Raw genomic sequence first — 13,903 nt, 5'->3', positions numbered from 1 at the left:
TACTGAAAAATAATCAGTTCAATATAATTCTTATGCGAAGAGGCAATTTTGGGGTGCCATATTCTGCTTCTTTTTATTTGCAAATGATAAAATTTGAAAAAAATTCAATCAATGTCATATTAAATATTTTCTTTTTGTCTGTTTAAGAGTTACGAACATGATCTCTTTGACAATTGGGGATTTCTTGTGTGTGTTTTTGGTTTTAAAACCCACTTTATTAGGATTAACATTTTCCTATACAAATTTTTTCTTATCACTACTACCCGTGGGTATCATTCTCATTACTGTCATCAAATATTTCTTGTTATTTAGTAAATGGATTTCAGCATAAATATATATATATATAAATAAATTGTATATATTTATTTTAGAAATTTTAAAATCTAAATTACTGGGAGTTTATAATTTTTCAGGTGTAAAATTTGGCTTCCATAAAGGTCATCTTAAAACCAAAATATCTTTTAAAATCAGGGGAAAGTCTGTTCACTGAGCACTGAAAAAGATAAAAAATAAGCTGAAAGGAGGTAAATCTCTCCACTGTTATGAGTTACCTCTTGCACATATATTACTTTTAATCTATTTTAAATTAGCTTTTTATTCTGAGCATATGTTCTTGCATTATGCATAACCTGTTCAATTGTTGGCAGCGATGCAGGCTCTGGGTTCTTGACTTTGTGCAGGAAAGTTTTCACAATATGAGCCCAGGTGATTTTGAGAGTACATTTATTAAAGCTGGGGGACAGGGAAAACAAAGGAAGGGCTAAGATAGAAGAGGCAAGATTATATAATAGTAGTGAGACTAAGCATGGCTGCTTTGGCCCCTTAGAAAGAAAGTCACAGAGGCAGAAGTGAGCCAGCTGGCTGGGTGGACTCAGGAAACAAGTTACCAAGGCAGAAGAAGGGTCCTTGGAGAAAGAAAGCAAAGATATGTGCCTTAAGAAAAAAGGGGGTGGGGGGAGAGGGGAAGGTACAGATGTGTGTGTGTGTGTGTGTGTGTGTGTGTGAGAGAGAGAGAGAGAGAGAGAGAGAGAGAGAGAGAGAGAGAGAGAGAGAGAGAGAGAAAGAACTAGGTCCTTTGCCTTAAGGATTTTTACCTTTTTCCTAAAGGCAGTAATTATAGTGGAGTCTCAGGAGAGGATCTCAATAGAATATTCATCAGCTTTCCTGGTGTGTCCTTTCAGGGGTGTGGTCTCTACTGATTGATTGGTGCTAGAGTAGGGGGTCATTGTTCATTGTATCTTGTCCTGAAGTCAGCCATGGCATTGCTTCATCACTTCATCTGGTTTTGCTGCTTTCCTGGGCCTCCAGCTGATTTGATGCTGATCAGAACCTCATTGTCTTAATACTTGAAGGAGAGGTCTTGCAAGAGAGAAGGAGGCAGGTGAGTCAGGGTGCTGGATCGGGCCAGTTTGAATCAGTCATTTGTCTCAGTCTCCCCGGTCCATTTGCCAAGGAGCTTTCCTAGCTTCTTACTATCCTGCCTCACTATTAGTCTTGGTATGCTGTCTTTTTACCCCTAATTGTTTCTCTTAAGATTTAAAAAAAAAACCTTACATTAATATTTAACCTTTTTTTTTTTTGCCGAAAACCTTTTTTTAATAGAATATCCTTCTTTAGGTATTTAATGATTTCCTTTTCAGGGCTGCTTTTAAAATTCCAACTATTTCTTTTATACTCAGATCTTGGAAAGAGTTTTGCTATTACTTAGGGTGGGTGTTCTCTATCTTGGCACTTTTGAAGTTTTGGGCCAGACGATTTTTTTGTTGTGGGGAGCTGCTCTGTATATCATAGGATCTTCAGCAGCATCCCTGGCCTGTACCCAACTCCATTCCAAAAGCACCATTCACTTGTGTGACAACAAAAAATGTCTTCAGACATGGACAAGTGCCCCCCAGGAATGGGGGAATGGGGGTGGGATGGGAAGTGGGAGTGGGAGTGGTCCAAGTTGCTCCCTGTTGAGAACCACAGAGCTAGGGTGAGTTTTGGGCTTGTGTTACCATGTTCAATCATAAATTATCCACAAATTATTATCTGAAACAAGTGAACAGGCCTTTTGCAGCAGGATATTGTTTTCAGACAGTAGACAGATAAGAGCCTAGGAAATATCACACTTACTCAACAAAGTGCCCCACTCACTCCTGTTATTTTCTTTCTGCCAGTGGCATCAAAAACAATTTTGAAGAAGCTTGGCTATGATGCTTCGTGCTATCAATCAAAAAAAGGCCAGACGTGTAACACCTCCAATGCTACTCCAGTATTCTAGCTTTGCCTGCTATGAAGGAGCAGAAATGTAGATGAAATTCAAGTTTACCTCTGTTAAAAACAAGACAGCAAGCCCAAAGTGGAGTTGCTTAATTACACTTTCTCTCCTAGAAATAGAATCTTAAACCAGTCGATCAGGTATCACCCAATTTGCACTAGTTAGGTCATCTGACAGATAGGACCCTGCACTCCCCTAAAGCAGCAATTTTCAACCTTTTTCATCTCATGGCACACATAAACTAATTACTAAAATTCTAAATAAAGCACACCAAAAATATATATATAATATTTTTTTCTTATCTGACAAAAAATAGGTATAATTTTCCTTTTTCTTTATTTTATTTTATTTTTATTTTTACTTAAAGGGGAGGCTTTATTATACACCCCCTTCCACTATAAGAAAAGGGTCCCCCTCCCTAGCTACCCTCCCATCCCCAGAACACACACACACACACACACACACACACACATATATATAGGCACCTACTTAAGGCACAGCCAGCGTGGGCACAGGCTTTGGCAATGAGGCCCTCAGGGTCTGACCAGCTGCTATGTGGGGTATGGGGTGTGGGGTGTGGGGTGTGGAGCTCAGCACCTTTGGAGTTGGGGTGGAGTGGGGGGGTGACCAAGAAGTCCCAGGGCTTCCAAGGAAAGCGGAAGAAGGGAAGTGGGAAGAAGTGGTACAGGAAACAAGGCAGGCAAGAAAGCAAACAGGAAGGATCGCCAGGAAGGAACCCACTAGGGAGGAAAGGAGAGAGAGAGTGAGGAGAGAAAGGCAACACAGGGTGTGGGCAGCCAAAGACGCAGGAAGGGATGGGGACAGAGAGTAGGGGACGGGGGAGAGCAGGGGACAGAAATGGGAGAGGAGCCCCAGGCGGAGGACATCGGAGGAGATCAGAACCCGGTAGAGACACCCTCGCAGAGAAGAGGGCACCGGGAGCTCCGGGACAGCCTCAGACAGAGACCGGGTGGGCCGAGTACACCAGGTCAGCCACGTAGGCCAGCAGGTTGATGGCCGTCAGAATGGCCACGGCCAGGCGGCGGTCCCAGGCGCACACGTAGTGAACGGGGCTGATACTGCAGAGGGAATCCCTCCTGCGCTCGGGGACGCCGCCGTACCTCTCGTGGAACTGGTAGAGAGGCCAGAGGACCATGGCCGAGGCGTAGAAGAGGACGGAGAGCAGGGCCAGGCCGGACAGGAAGCTGGGGAAGGGGATGGGCAGCGCGTTGGTGAAGTTGAACAGGTTCATCAGGATGGCCACGACGGCCAGGATGAAGCAGATGGCGTAGACGGCCACGCACCACTCCAGCGCCGGCTTGTACTTGTACAGGTAGGGGTCGCTGATGAAGGCGAAGATGATGCCGGCCACGACGGTCTCCACCACCTTGAGCTGGCCTGGCACGGTGGCCATGTAGCCTGTGATCTTACCGGGCTGGGCCCGGGTCGAGACCACCTCGGTGGCATAAGCCACACACGCGATGCAGGAGAAGACGGTGGCGGCGATGGCGTGGCCCCTGGTGCGGCCGTGACCCAAGAACTGGACGTAGGTGGTGGGGTAGATGATGGAGGCCGAGAAGCAGAAGAGGGTGGCGTAGTAGGCGTAGATGATAGGGAAGTTGCGCCAGAAGAGCGGAAAGCGAGACTGGAGCCCGCCTAGCTCCACCACGATGATGATGATGGTCACGGCGAAGCAGAAGCACCAGGCGAACATGCACCAGTCACCCGAGAACCCTACATGTGCGTCCACACTGGCTACCAGCGAGAAGGCCAGGCAGGTGGAAAGCAGCTGGAGCAGGCGGCACAGAACCTCAGGGGACCCCAGGATGTTCGGGGAGCCCGAAGAGGATGCCATCGTCACCGGCATGGCCGCAGTCTTAGCTGAGGACCCCAACGGGCTGAAGTCAGACACCTGGAAAAGATTAGTCAGAGCATGAGACGGAGAGAGAAGACGTCAGCGTCCAGCTCAGCCAACTCTGCCCTCGGAGACCCAGGAGACAGCCCAGCCCCGGGAGAAGGCTCCCCGCTTCGCTAGGAAACAGCAGCAGCTCGGGCCACACCTCCTGGCCAAGGCAGCCCCCCCTCCCCCCCTCCCGCCCCCTGCCCCCCAAACCGCCGGGGTGGAAACCAAGGCCACTGGGCGAAAGTCAAAATAGGTATAATTTTGATACAGACAGCTATTATTGTGTTGGCTGTTGTGATTTTTTTATTTGACAGTCTAAGGCAGTGGTTCTCAACCTGTGGGTCGCGACCCCTTTGGGGGTGGAACGACCCTTTCACAGGGGTCGCCTAAGACCATCGGAAAACACATATATAATTACGTATTGTTTTTGTGATTAATCACTATGCTTTAATTATGTTCAATTTGTAACAATGAAATTGGGGGTCACCACAACATGAGGCACTGTATTAAAGGGTCGCGGCATTAGGAAGGTTAAGAACCTCTGGTCTAAGGGAAAAGAGGTCAGTGCCCCTGATTAGATAGGCAGATTAGGCAGATATTTCATGTTTTAAAAATACTTGCCACATCCCAGTGTGCCTGCCATGACACGCGATGGAAAACACTGCCCTGAAGAAAAGTAACCTTGTAACAACCAGCCTGATTTTTTGCCGAGTATAACGTCCTTGTTCCCGTTCCCTCTGACTATAAAGTCTTAAACACCTGAATGGTTAAGTCTGGCTGGTGTGGCCCAGGCCCAGTGGTTGAGCATAGACTTGCGAACCAGGAGGTCAGGGTTCAATTCCCTGGTTCCATAGCTGGTCAGGGCACATACCCCAGGTGTGGCCTCGATCCCCAGTGTGGGGTGTGCAGAAGGCAGCCAATCAATGATTCGCTCTCATCATTGATATTTCTCTCTTTCTCTTTGAAATCAATAAAAATATATTTAAAAATAACCTTTTTTTTAATGGAAGAAGCTACATTGATTATCTCCAGGGGTGGGCAAACTTTTTGACTCGAGGGCCACAATGGGTTCTTAAACTGGACCGGAGGGCCGGAACAAAAGCATGGATGGAGTGTTTGTGTGAACTAATATAAATTCAAAGTAAACATCATTACATAAAAGGGCACGGTCTTTTTTTCTTTTTTAGTTTTATTCATTCAAACGGGCCGGATCGGATCTGGCCTGCAGGCCGTAGTTTGCCCACGGCTGTCTTAGACACTTCTAGCAGCACAGGTTTTTTATTTTTAAAATAAGTAACTTTTTAAAAGTACATAATAGTTCTTTTGAATGAAAATTTTAGTTAATATTTACTTATTTAACCCACATTTATTGAGCTATTACTAATGTCAGCCACCATAGTGTATGCTTCAGAGAAAAGGTTAATTAAGCAGATAGGCTCTAAGTACTTTATAATCTAGCACAAAGGCAGGTGGTGGGAAACCAGGTAAGTGCATATCTGACCACAATGCAAGGCTACTATGATGAAGGTTACAAAAATCACATTTCATGTTTGAGTTTGGTAGAAAAATAGACAATTTTCAGCTAAGGGGAATCGGCCAGCTGTATTTGAGAACCTTCTAAAGCAGCAGTTCTCTTGCCGAAACCGGTTTGGCTCAGTGGATAGAGCGTCGGCCTGCGGACTGAGAGGTCCCAGGTTCAATTCCGGTCAAGGGCATGTACCTGGGTTGCGGGCATATCCCCAGTAGGAGATGTGCAGGAGGCAGCTGATCGATGATTCTCTCTCATCGATGTTTCTAACTCTCTATCTCTCTCCCTTCCTCTCTGTAAAAAAAATCAATAAAATATATTAAAAAAATAAATAAATAAAGCAGGAGTTCTCAACCTGTGGGTCGCGACCCCTTTGGCGCTCGAATGACCCTTTCACAGGGGTTGCCTAAGACCATCCTGCATATCAGATATTTACATTATGATTCATAACAGTAGCAACATTACAGTTATGAAGTAGCAACGAAAATACTTTTATGGTTGGGTCATGCCGGGGTCCAACCCCAGCAGGTCCAGGGGTCCCCAAAGGTGTGGATGGAGTCGGCGAAGAAGGAATGACACAGAGACAGCGTTCAGTTGATCAGCAGCCTAGCCAGGATCTCTAGCCAGGATCTCCAGCCAAGTTCTGGTCTGGATCTCCAGCGAAGTTCTGCTTAGGATCTCCAGCCAGGTTCTGTGTCCATGTTGTTTTGCTAGGTTCTCCAGCCAGGTTCTCCAGGTTCTCCAGCCAGGTTCTGTAGCCAAGTTCCCTCGCTAGGTTCTCCAGCCAGGTTCTGTCCAGGTTCTCCAGCCAGGTTCTCTTGCCAATTTCTGTAGTCAGGTTCAGTCCAGGATCTTTTGCCATGTTCTCTCGCTAGGTTCTGTCTCTAGGTTCTGAGGCCAGTTTCTGTCCAGGAACTTTTGCCATGTTCTCTCCAGCGAAGTTCTTCTGTCTCTAGAGAACGTTCTGTGTAGGTTCTGTGCCTAGGTTCCGTCTTTCTTCGTTCTGTCTTCTTACATCTGTATTTACACCAGTTGATTCCAATCCTATCAATCTCTATTTCAAAGGTTAAGGCGTTTCTTATCTCCATTCCAGGGAGTAAAGATTATGTAGCTTAAGCATGATTGTTCGTAGTTAAAGTGATTAATTACCCACCTGGCACTTAGTTAAGAGGTTTTATTCCCTCCCTAACTTCAGGGGAAAATCCCTACCTGGGGAAACAACCTTTCTCAGAGACCTTGGTTAAAACACATAGTGCCAAGAAGGTGAGCAAACATATTAAGAACAGTATGCCATATATGCCAGGTCCCTTGGAACAGCAAGCATGGACCGGCTCCCGGCAGGGTCACACAACATGAGGAACTGTATTTAAAGGGCCAGAAGGTTGAGAACCACTGTTAAAGCTTACGTAGCCCTGTCATGTCATGCTGACTCAGTTGCATTCCAGATGTCAGTCAGGTTAAGGACATCCAGTGGGCACAGTAATTCAACATATTTCTATGCCTTTAACATGTCAGGTAAAAGGCCTTTAAACATTTTCAAGATCCAAGCCAGAAAGACCAAGGGAGAAAATAATTCTTGGGTATCTTTTTGTAATTTTTAAAAATGTAATATGATCCTTTCTAAATCAGACATACTCTTAAAATATTTATTGGTTTGAAGTTCTCAAAGTATTTTGGAGGAGATTGAGGGAAGCATTTTTGGTAGAAATTTGGAAACTAATTATCTCATAGCTTTGATGGTATTTATATGCAGTTTAAATATCCGTGAGCTTTCAGAGAAGATACCAGATTCTTGGAAAAATTTCAGTTCAAGGGAAGTTGGCAAGGATTAAGGCACTTAGTAAGGGTAGAGAGGGGACTGGTCAGCTAGGTTATATTTGGAAACCTTCATTAGGGGAAGGCAACTATGAAGAGATGCAAGAGGCAAAGAAAAAGAGCGAAGGAAAGAATTATACCAAACTTGCGGGTTGAAATGACAAATGCAGAATGCAATGGAGTATAAAATGAAATAAAGAACATGATGGATGATCAAAGAGATTCATCAGATATGGAAACCACCCATCTATATTCCTTCATGTTCCCTTAATGCCAGTACATACATTTTCCAATTTCTGACATCTTTGTTGCATTTTCAGATGTCTGCTGTCTTTCTTGAATGTGAGATTGTCACCCAAAACTTTGACTTTACTTGTATAGGGTAGCAAATGACTAGTTAGGTAACAACTACAAATTACTAAGAGAACATAATAGTTTTAGTTAATTTGTTTAAGCAGCAAAAACATATTTTGTATCACATGGAGCAGCGGTTGCCAACCTTTTGGACCTCATGAACCACCAGTGGTCCAACCACTGGTTGGCAACCGCTGACATGGAGCACACCAAAATGTTATGACTGCATCTTTGTCTTACAGATTGCATTCCCACCTGGAAACTACAGTTTAACCAGCTGCACCATGCCTTAAACACAGAGGCCGATTAATAATTACCAGCTTGATCACCTGAATCATTCATATATTTGTTCAATAAGTACTGGCTGAGCACTAGTATGACCAGGCACTGTTCTAAGTACTGGCAACAGCTGAGTGAAAAAAACCCCACAATATTTGATGAAGCCAGTGTTCTAGTAAAGATGTTAGATTTGAAAAGGAACAAACAAAATACACACTATATAAATGTATAATGTTAATAGTAAAGCAATATGAAAGAGTAAAACTGGGCAATGGTTAGAGTTAAAATTGAAGTGGAGGAGTCGATTCAAGTAGCAAGGTTAAGGAAAGTCTTTTTTATGAGGTTTGTCTGAGCAAAGATCTAAGTGAATTGATGGAGCAAGCCATAACTAATGGAAGAAGAGTGAAAAGGGAGTATACTTGGGGAATACTTAAGTTCAGCCCAGGGCAGGAAGGAATAACAGGGATGGGAGATAGGGTGGTGAGGAGGTACGGAGGTGTCTTCAGAGAGGCCTCAGGAGTTAGTGAAGACTTGTAGGACATGCTAGGATTTTTGATGTTGCATGGAATGTGATGGGAAGCCCTGGCTGGGTCCTGAGTGAGGGGAATGACATGACTGGACTTACATTTGAATAGCATCATCCTGGCTGCTGTAGGAGATGGATTCAAGGGTAAGAAGCAGGCTGACAGGAGGCTATTTTGATAGTGCTGGGACACCATGATGGTGGTTTGAAAGGGGATGGTGGGGGTGAAGCTGAATAGTAGTAGTGAACTTTGGAAGAATTTTTTAATACACTGACTATAGATATGAAAAATTAAAGTCTAGGATGACCCCACAGATTTTTGTTCAAGCAACTGGATAAATGAACACCTGGTTTACTGGCATAATGAAGATTGGGAAACTAGCAAGTTTGGGGGTGTTGTTTGCTTTTGGACTGGAACAGTTTGCAGTGACTGATAGGTATCTAAGTAGAGCAGTCAAGGAGATAGTGTGACATGTAAGTCTTGAGTTCAGTAGAGAGGTTAGAATAGGAAACATAAATGGTGGCCTTGTCTGCACATGGCACTATGTTCTGTGTTAACACTGCTTCTGTTCTGCTGGACAACTGAGTTCACTCTGTATGGAGGACTCACAATATGCAGATTGTGCTTTGCTATCCTCTTTAAAAATCATACCCTCCCACCCACACAACTTAATCTGTTGCTCTGTAACAGAGTTCTTAATTTCTTTCCTCTCAGTTATTTGAAAAACAACTGAGAATTCTATCTATTGTACTCGGTGGCCACAAGGACAAGTTCGTGCACTGGCAAAGGTGCCAAGTGAACAATTATGGAGCATCTGTAAGGGCTAAACTTAATAGAATTGAAAAACAATTCTAAAGAGCTCCCTAGGCTAACCCTCCCTTTGTGGAGGATGTAGCAAGGTCATTATATCTAATTTAGCTCCGAGGTCATTCTGAAACCAATCTGACCCAGGGTAGCCTGGATTGTTTTCTAACAACCCTGAAGTGACTCCAGGGGACGTCAACTGGATGTAGTCACTAGGGAAGTTCAAAGAGAAATATACTATGGATATCTAGTAACGTCATTAAATAATTTTTTGGGACATACTTGCCTGGGCCCCTCCCTCCTTCCACCTATCCTTGGATCTGACTCAAGAAAATCTAGGTTTTTAAAGGGTTTGCACCTCCACATTGAAAGACTTCTTTTGGTGAAGAGTACATTTTACTGTGTGTGTGTGTGTGTTGGAGGAAGGGAGGGACACATGGGAATAGAAACTTTCAAGGATTGTTGTATTATTTATATCTTTCTGCTCACTTATATAGGTTCAAGTGATGTGCCTTCTAGTATTTGCTCAAATTGTTAGAATTGCCTCTCCCCCCCATAGAAACATGGATGAGACAGAAACATCAGTTGGCTGCCTCCTGCCCCCTACTGGGGATCGAGCCCACAACCTGGGTGTGTGCCCTGACCAGGAATCCAACCAGCAACTTCTTGGTGCATGGGATGATGCTAAACCAATTGAGCCACATCCACTGGGCCCCTCCTTGATTTTTTTAGTTGGTGGATGCACATCAGTTGTTGGATGGCTGCCAGTGCCTGTGGGTGCCCTGTTCTTCATCCTATGTCAGTGTTTTATCATTTTTCCACTTGGGTGCCAACAAGTGAGTGTGGTTCATCTGGTCTGTGCCCCCATTCTCTATTTTTACAGCAGAGGATGAAGTCAGTTACAAAGGTGTTTTTCCTTGGTCCATTGAAGACTCACTGAGTTAATGGAAGATCATGAACAAATTTCTCTTTTCAGGGAGTGATGAACTCTGGAGGTCAAAGAATAATGTTTGTATGTGGTTACTCACCATATCAAGAAAAGTTAATTTTTCTTACTGGAGATATTTTTCTAAAACAATCAACTGAGAGGACACATCCAGCACTGTGGCTGTTGCCTCCTTTACCCATGTGACTTTGCTGGGTGAGTCATTCTGCATTGTTTATCCAGAATTCACAGCTTTTATGCTGTCCTTCAAATAATAATGTACTTTGTTACACCTGGTAGAAGCTTACTAATCACAAACTGAATTATTTAGGGGATTTTTGAAAAACCAATTTAGACACCTTTAATCTCACAAACTTAAGATCAAGGCTTATGATATTGTAAGACTGTGGCAATATACAGACTTGTGCAATGTCATTTTGACAGGTGATGATGGAAAATGAAAGCATATCTACAACCACATTTCTTCAATGTGATAAGTTCCTAGGGCATTCAGGAATTATTATTTTTAAAATGTGCTTGATGCCTGCCACTTTGCTACCAAAAATAAGCTAGTCTGAGGGGGCTAAGTGTTAGAGGACATTCCTGGCAACTATTTCGTCTGGGACCGTTTGTGACAGCATTCTTGACTTCTTTTTTACTACTTTCTTTCTCTGTTTTCCAACCAAACGAATTTCTGACAAAAGAGCTGGGGCATTTTTTTAAAAAAAGAAAACCAAATATACTTTTTACTGCCAAAATGTATAATGGGAAAATTATTAATTTAAGCTGGTAGTTTATCTCGACCATTTCAGAACATCTAACTGTTAACAGGAGTCAGCGCCGTCAAACACATGTACTGCAATACTGTTTTAGGAAGCAGGAGAGAAGATGGGGGCGGGGGGTGCGGGATCATTATGTTTGAGCCAGAAAATCTGCAGTCAGGGAGCTCAAAAGTTCTTTGTTAATAGGCCTATGACCTTGAACAAGTTACTTTGCCTATCTGGGTCTTCAGCTGTTCCATGCAGCCAAAAATGACTGTCCAATGCGAGTCTGTTGTGGCCAAGACCTTAAAAGTGTTTCACTGGTGAAAGTCATCATTGATTTGGAGAGTCACACTGATAAGACACACTGCAGCACACAAATCCAATGCTTTGTGATTTTTACACTGTACCAATGTGCAAACTAGTGGATGTGCACGGGCTTCATCTACTTCCCTGCAGGTAAAGGAGTTTATTTTCAGAAAAGAACAGAGGGGACTCTGGCTCTGGGGGAAGATGAGTCCTAGAGGGGTTTTGCGGAGTGGACTTGCAGAGAAACTGGCTTCGGGGTAAAACTGAGGTCCCAGGTTGCAGACACTTTAAGGGAGGGGAGGTGTCATTTGAGTCTTTTACACAACAAGGATAACAGTGACCACCCGCCACAGGACGTGGCACTAGGAGGAACCACTCCAGGGAATGACCCAAGATACTTACAATGTCACCAAGATATTTACAAATAAATCCGGATGCTCACTGCAGCAGGGAGGGCGGGGAAGAGGACAGAGGGAGGACACGGGTTCCAGAGACTTCTGCTTTTAGGACTCAGGTGGCACAGTGAGCGTGCCCTTGAGGAAGAGGGTTGGGAGGGCAGGGAGCAGTCCACAGGATGAGGCCGTTACCGTCCCCCGGTTCCACGCGCCCTTTTCCCGCGCCTCCGGCTCAGCGGGTTCGGGCGCATCCAGTGTACCCGCCTCCCGCGTCTCCACGCCCACGCGAGTCCCCAGCTCGGCTTCACCCCGCCCAGCGCCGCCGCGTCCCACTCGCCCACCCGGTAACGGTTTCTGGACCGGCGGCCTAAGACCTCCCTCCTCCCGGCTCAAGAGCCGCAGTGGCGCGCGGTTTGGAGAGGGGTAGTCCGCCCCGGAACCGACGTGAGCGCCGGGGCGGGGTCGGTGGAGGGGACCCAGGGATCCCCCGCCCCCGAATTCAGGCGGGTCCTCCCCGCACCTCACTCCCAGTCCCGAACGCCCCCCCGCTCCTCCTGACGAGCCCCACGCTAGGTCCCTCCTTAGACCTCCTCGCCATTCCACCCCTCGGCTCGCTGCTCCGCCCCCTCCGCCCCCGGTCCCTCCACCCCCCGCGGCTCTCACGCGCAGCCGAATTCCGCGCGCCGCCTCCGTCAGAGCCGAGCCGGCGGCTCCACGGAGCAGCAGCCTCTGCCGCCACCGCCGGGCCCTCCGCTTCCCCTCCCGGTCCCGCCCCCGCCCCTGGAGCCCCAGTCCCTGTCCCCCACCCTCTCCATCCCTCCCTCCTTCTTCCCTCCCCCTCTGCTCTCCTTGCGGCTGCAGCCCCAGCCCGGCCCTCCAGCGGGGCTGCCGGGAGGGCGGCGGCGGCACCATGAGCTTTGAGAGCGACCACGGCAGCAGTTGGTGCCGCGGGGCAGAGAGCGGGTACGCCGAGCCACCTCCGTCGCCGCCGCCGCCGCCGCCGCCGCCGCCGCCACCGCCACCACCGGGGGAACCGACATCAGTCTCCGCTCCCTCGCGCTACCCGCCGCCGCTGCCCGCGCCGCCTGCGTCCCCCGAGCGCCCCGCGAAGCTCGACGAGCCGCCGGCGGGGGTGGTCCCGCGGCGCAGGGGAGCGGATGAGCTGCCCCCGCCGCCGCCGCTGCCCCTGCCACCCGCGGGCCAGGAGGTGTCGGTGGCTGGCGACTCCGGGGAAGGTCCGAGGCGCCTTCCAGAGGCGGCGGTCCCCGAAGCGGCGGCGGGGCAGGGCAGCCCTGGGGAGCCTGAGGCCGGCGCGGGCGGAGAGGGCGAGCGGCAGGGCGCCGGCGACCAGCCTGAGACGCGCTCGGTGTGTAGCAGCCGCAGCAGCAGCAGCGGCTGCGGCGGTGGTGGCGATCAGCGTGCCGGGCACCAGCACCAGCACCACCAGCCCATCTGCAAGATCTGCTTCCAGGGCGCTGAGCAGGTAGGGCCCGGCGGGACCCGGGGCAGCCGCGGCGGGGCTCGGGTGAGGACGGTCTGTCTGGTCTCTCTCGCGACGGCCGACCTTTCAGCACCACGGACAGCGCTCGCTTCTCGGCCGCCCCGCTGCGCTGCGTGGCTGGTCTGGTCTCTGGACTGAGAGGTGTGTACTCTGTGTTCGCCTTTCCATTTCTGTGTAGGCAGATGAAAATGTCCCGGTGACGACTACAGGGTTTCATTTGACCTGCACTTTTTTCCCTATCTGGTTTTGCAGTTACACATTCCTCAGGTGTTTTGATGATACTGCCGTAAGTATCTTTTATTTACCAAATGGATTTTGGTTTATACATAGAAACAAACCTATGTCCTTTTACTACAAATGTATCCTGAGGCAGATTGTCTTAGAATACAAACTGGGGCGAGTCATGTCAAAACCAGAAGGGCAGCGCCTTTCCTTCTTGCAAATTTTGGTGACTTCATCTCATGATGTGACAAGCATGTTACACTTACACAGGAGAAATAGGAATGTACTTTTGCCCTGTGAAAGAGAGGCTATTTAGACAACTA

The 13,903-nt window shown here is 47.3% G+C and overlaps 2 protein-coding genes across 2 annotated transcripts in view; one reads left to right on the top strand and one right to left on the bottom strand.

The window, feature by feature from the left end:
• Window positions 1-3,215: 3,215 nt before the first annotated feature.
• LOC118655948 (myeloid-associated differentiation marker-like) lies at window positions 3,216-4,127 on the bottom strand. The gene has a single exon (XM_036308557.1). The coding sequence runs from the start codon at window positions 4,125-4,127 to the stop codon at window positions 3,216-3,218; it is 912 nt and encodes a 303-aa protein (XP_036164450.1).
• An 8,586-nt stretch (window positions 4,128-12,713) lies between these two features.
• MARCHF11 (membrane associated ring-CH-type finger 11) overlaps window positions 12,714-13,903 on the top strand; it is a 96,056-nt gene continuing 94,866 nt past the window's right edge. The window contains exon 1 of the mRNA XM_036307798.1: window positions 12,714-13,340. Within this exon, the coding sequence (XP_036163691.1) occupies window positions 12,768-13,340 (573 nt within the window). The 5' untranslated portion in view covers window positions 12,714-12,767. The remainder of the gene's footprint in view (window positions 13,341-13,903) is intronic.

The sequence above is a fragment of the Myotis myotis genome, unplaced genomic scaffold, assembly GCF_014108235.1.
Source record: "Myotis myotis isolate mMyoMyo1 unplaced genomic scaffold, mMyoMyo1.p scaffold_m19_p_5, whole genome shotgun sequence".
Taxonomy (NCBI): domain Eukaryota; kingdom Metazoa; phylum Chordata; class Mammalia; order Chiroptera; family Vespertilionidae; genus Myotis; species Myotis myotis.
This window is presented reverse-complemented; position numbering and strand designations above follow the sequence as displayed.

Bases quoted from the DNA above. Each gene is read 5' to 3' on its own strand.
- LOC118655948 (XM_036308557.1), bottom strand. From the start codon at position 4,127: ATGCCGGTGACGATGGCATCCTCTTCGGGCTCCCCGAACATCCTGGGG.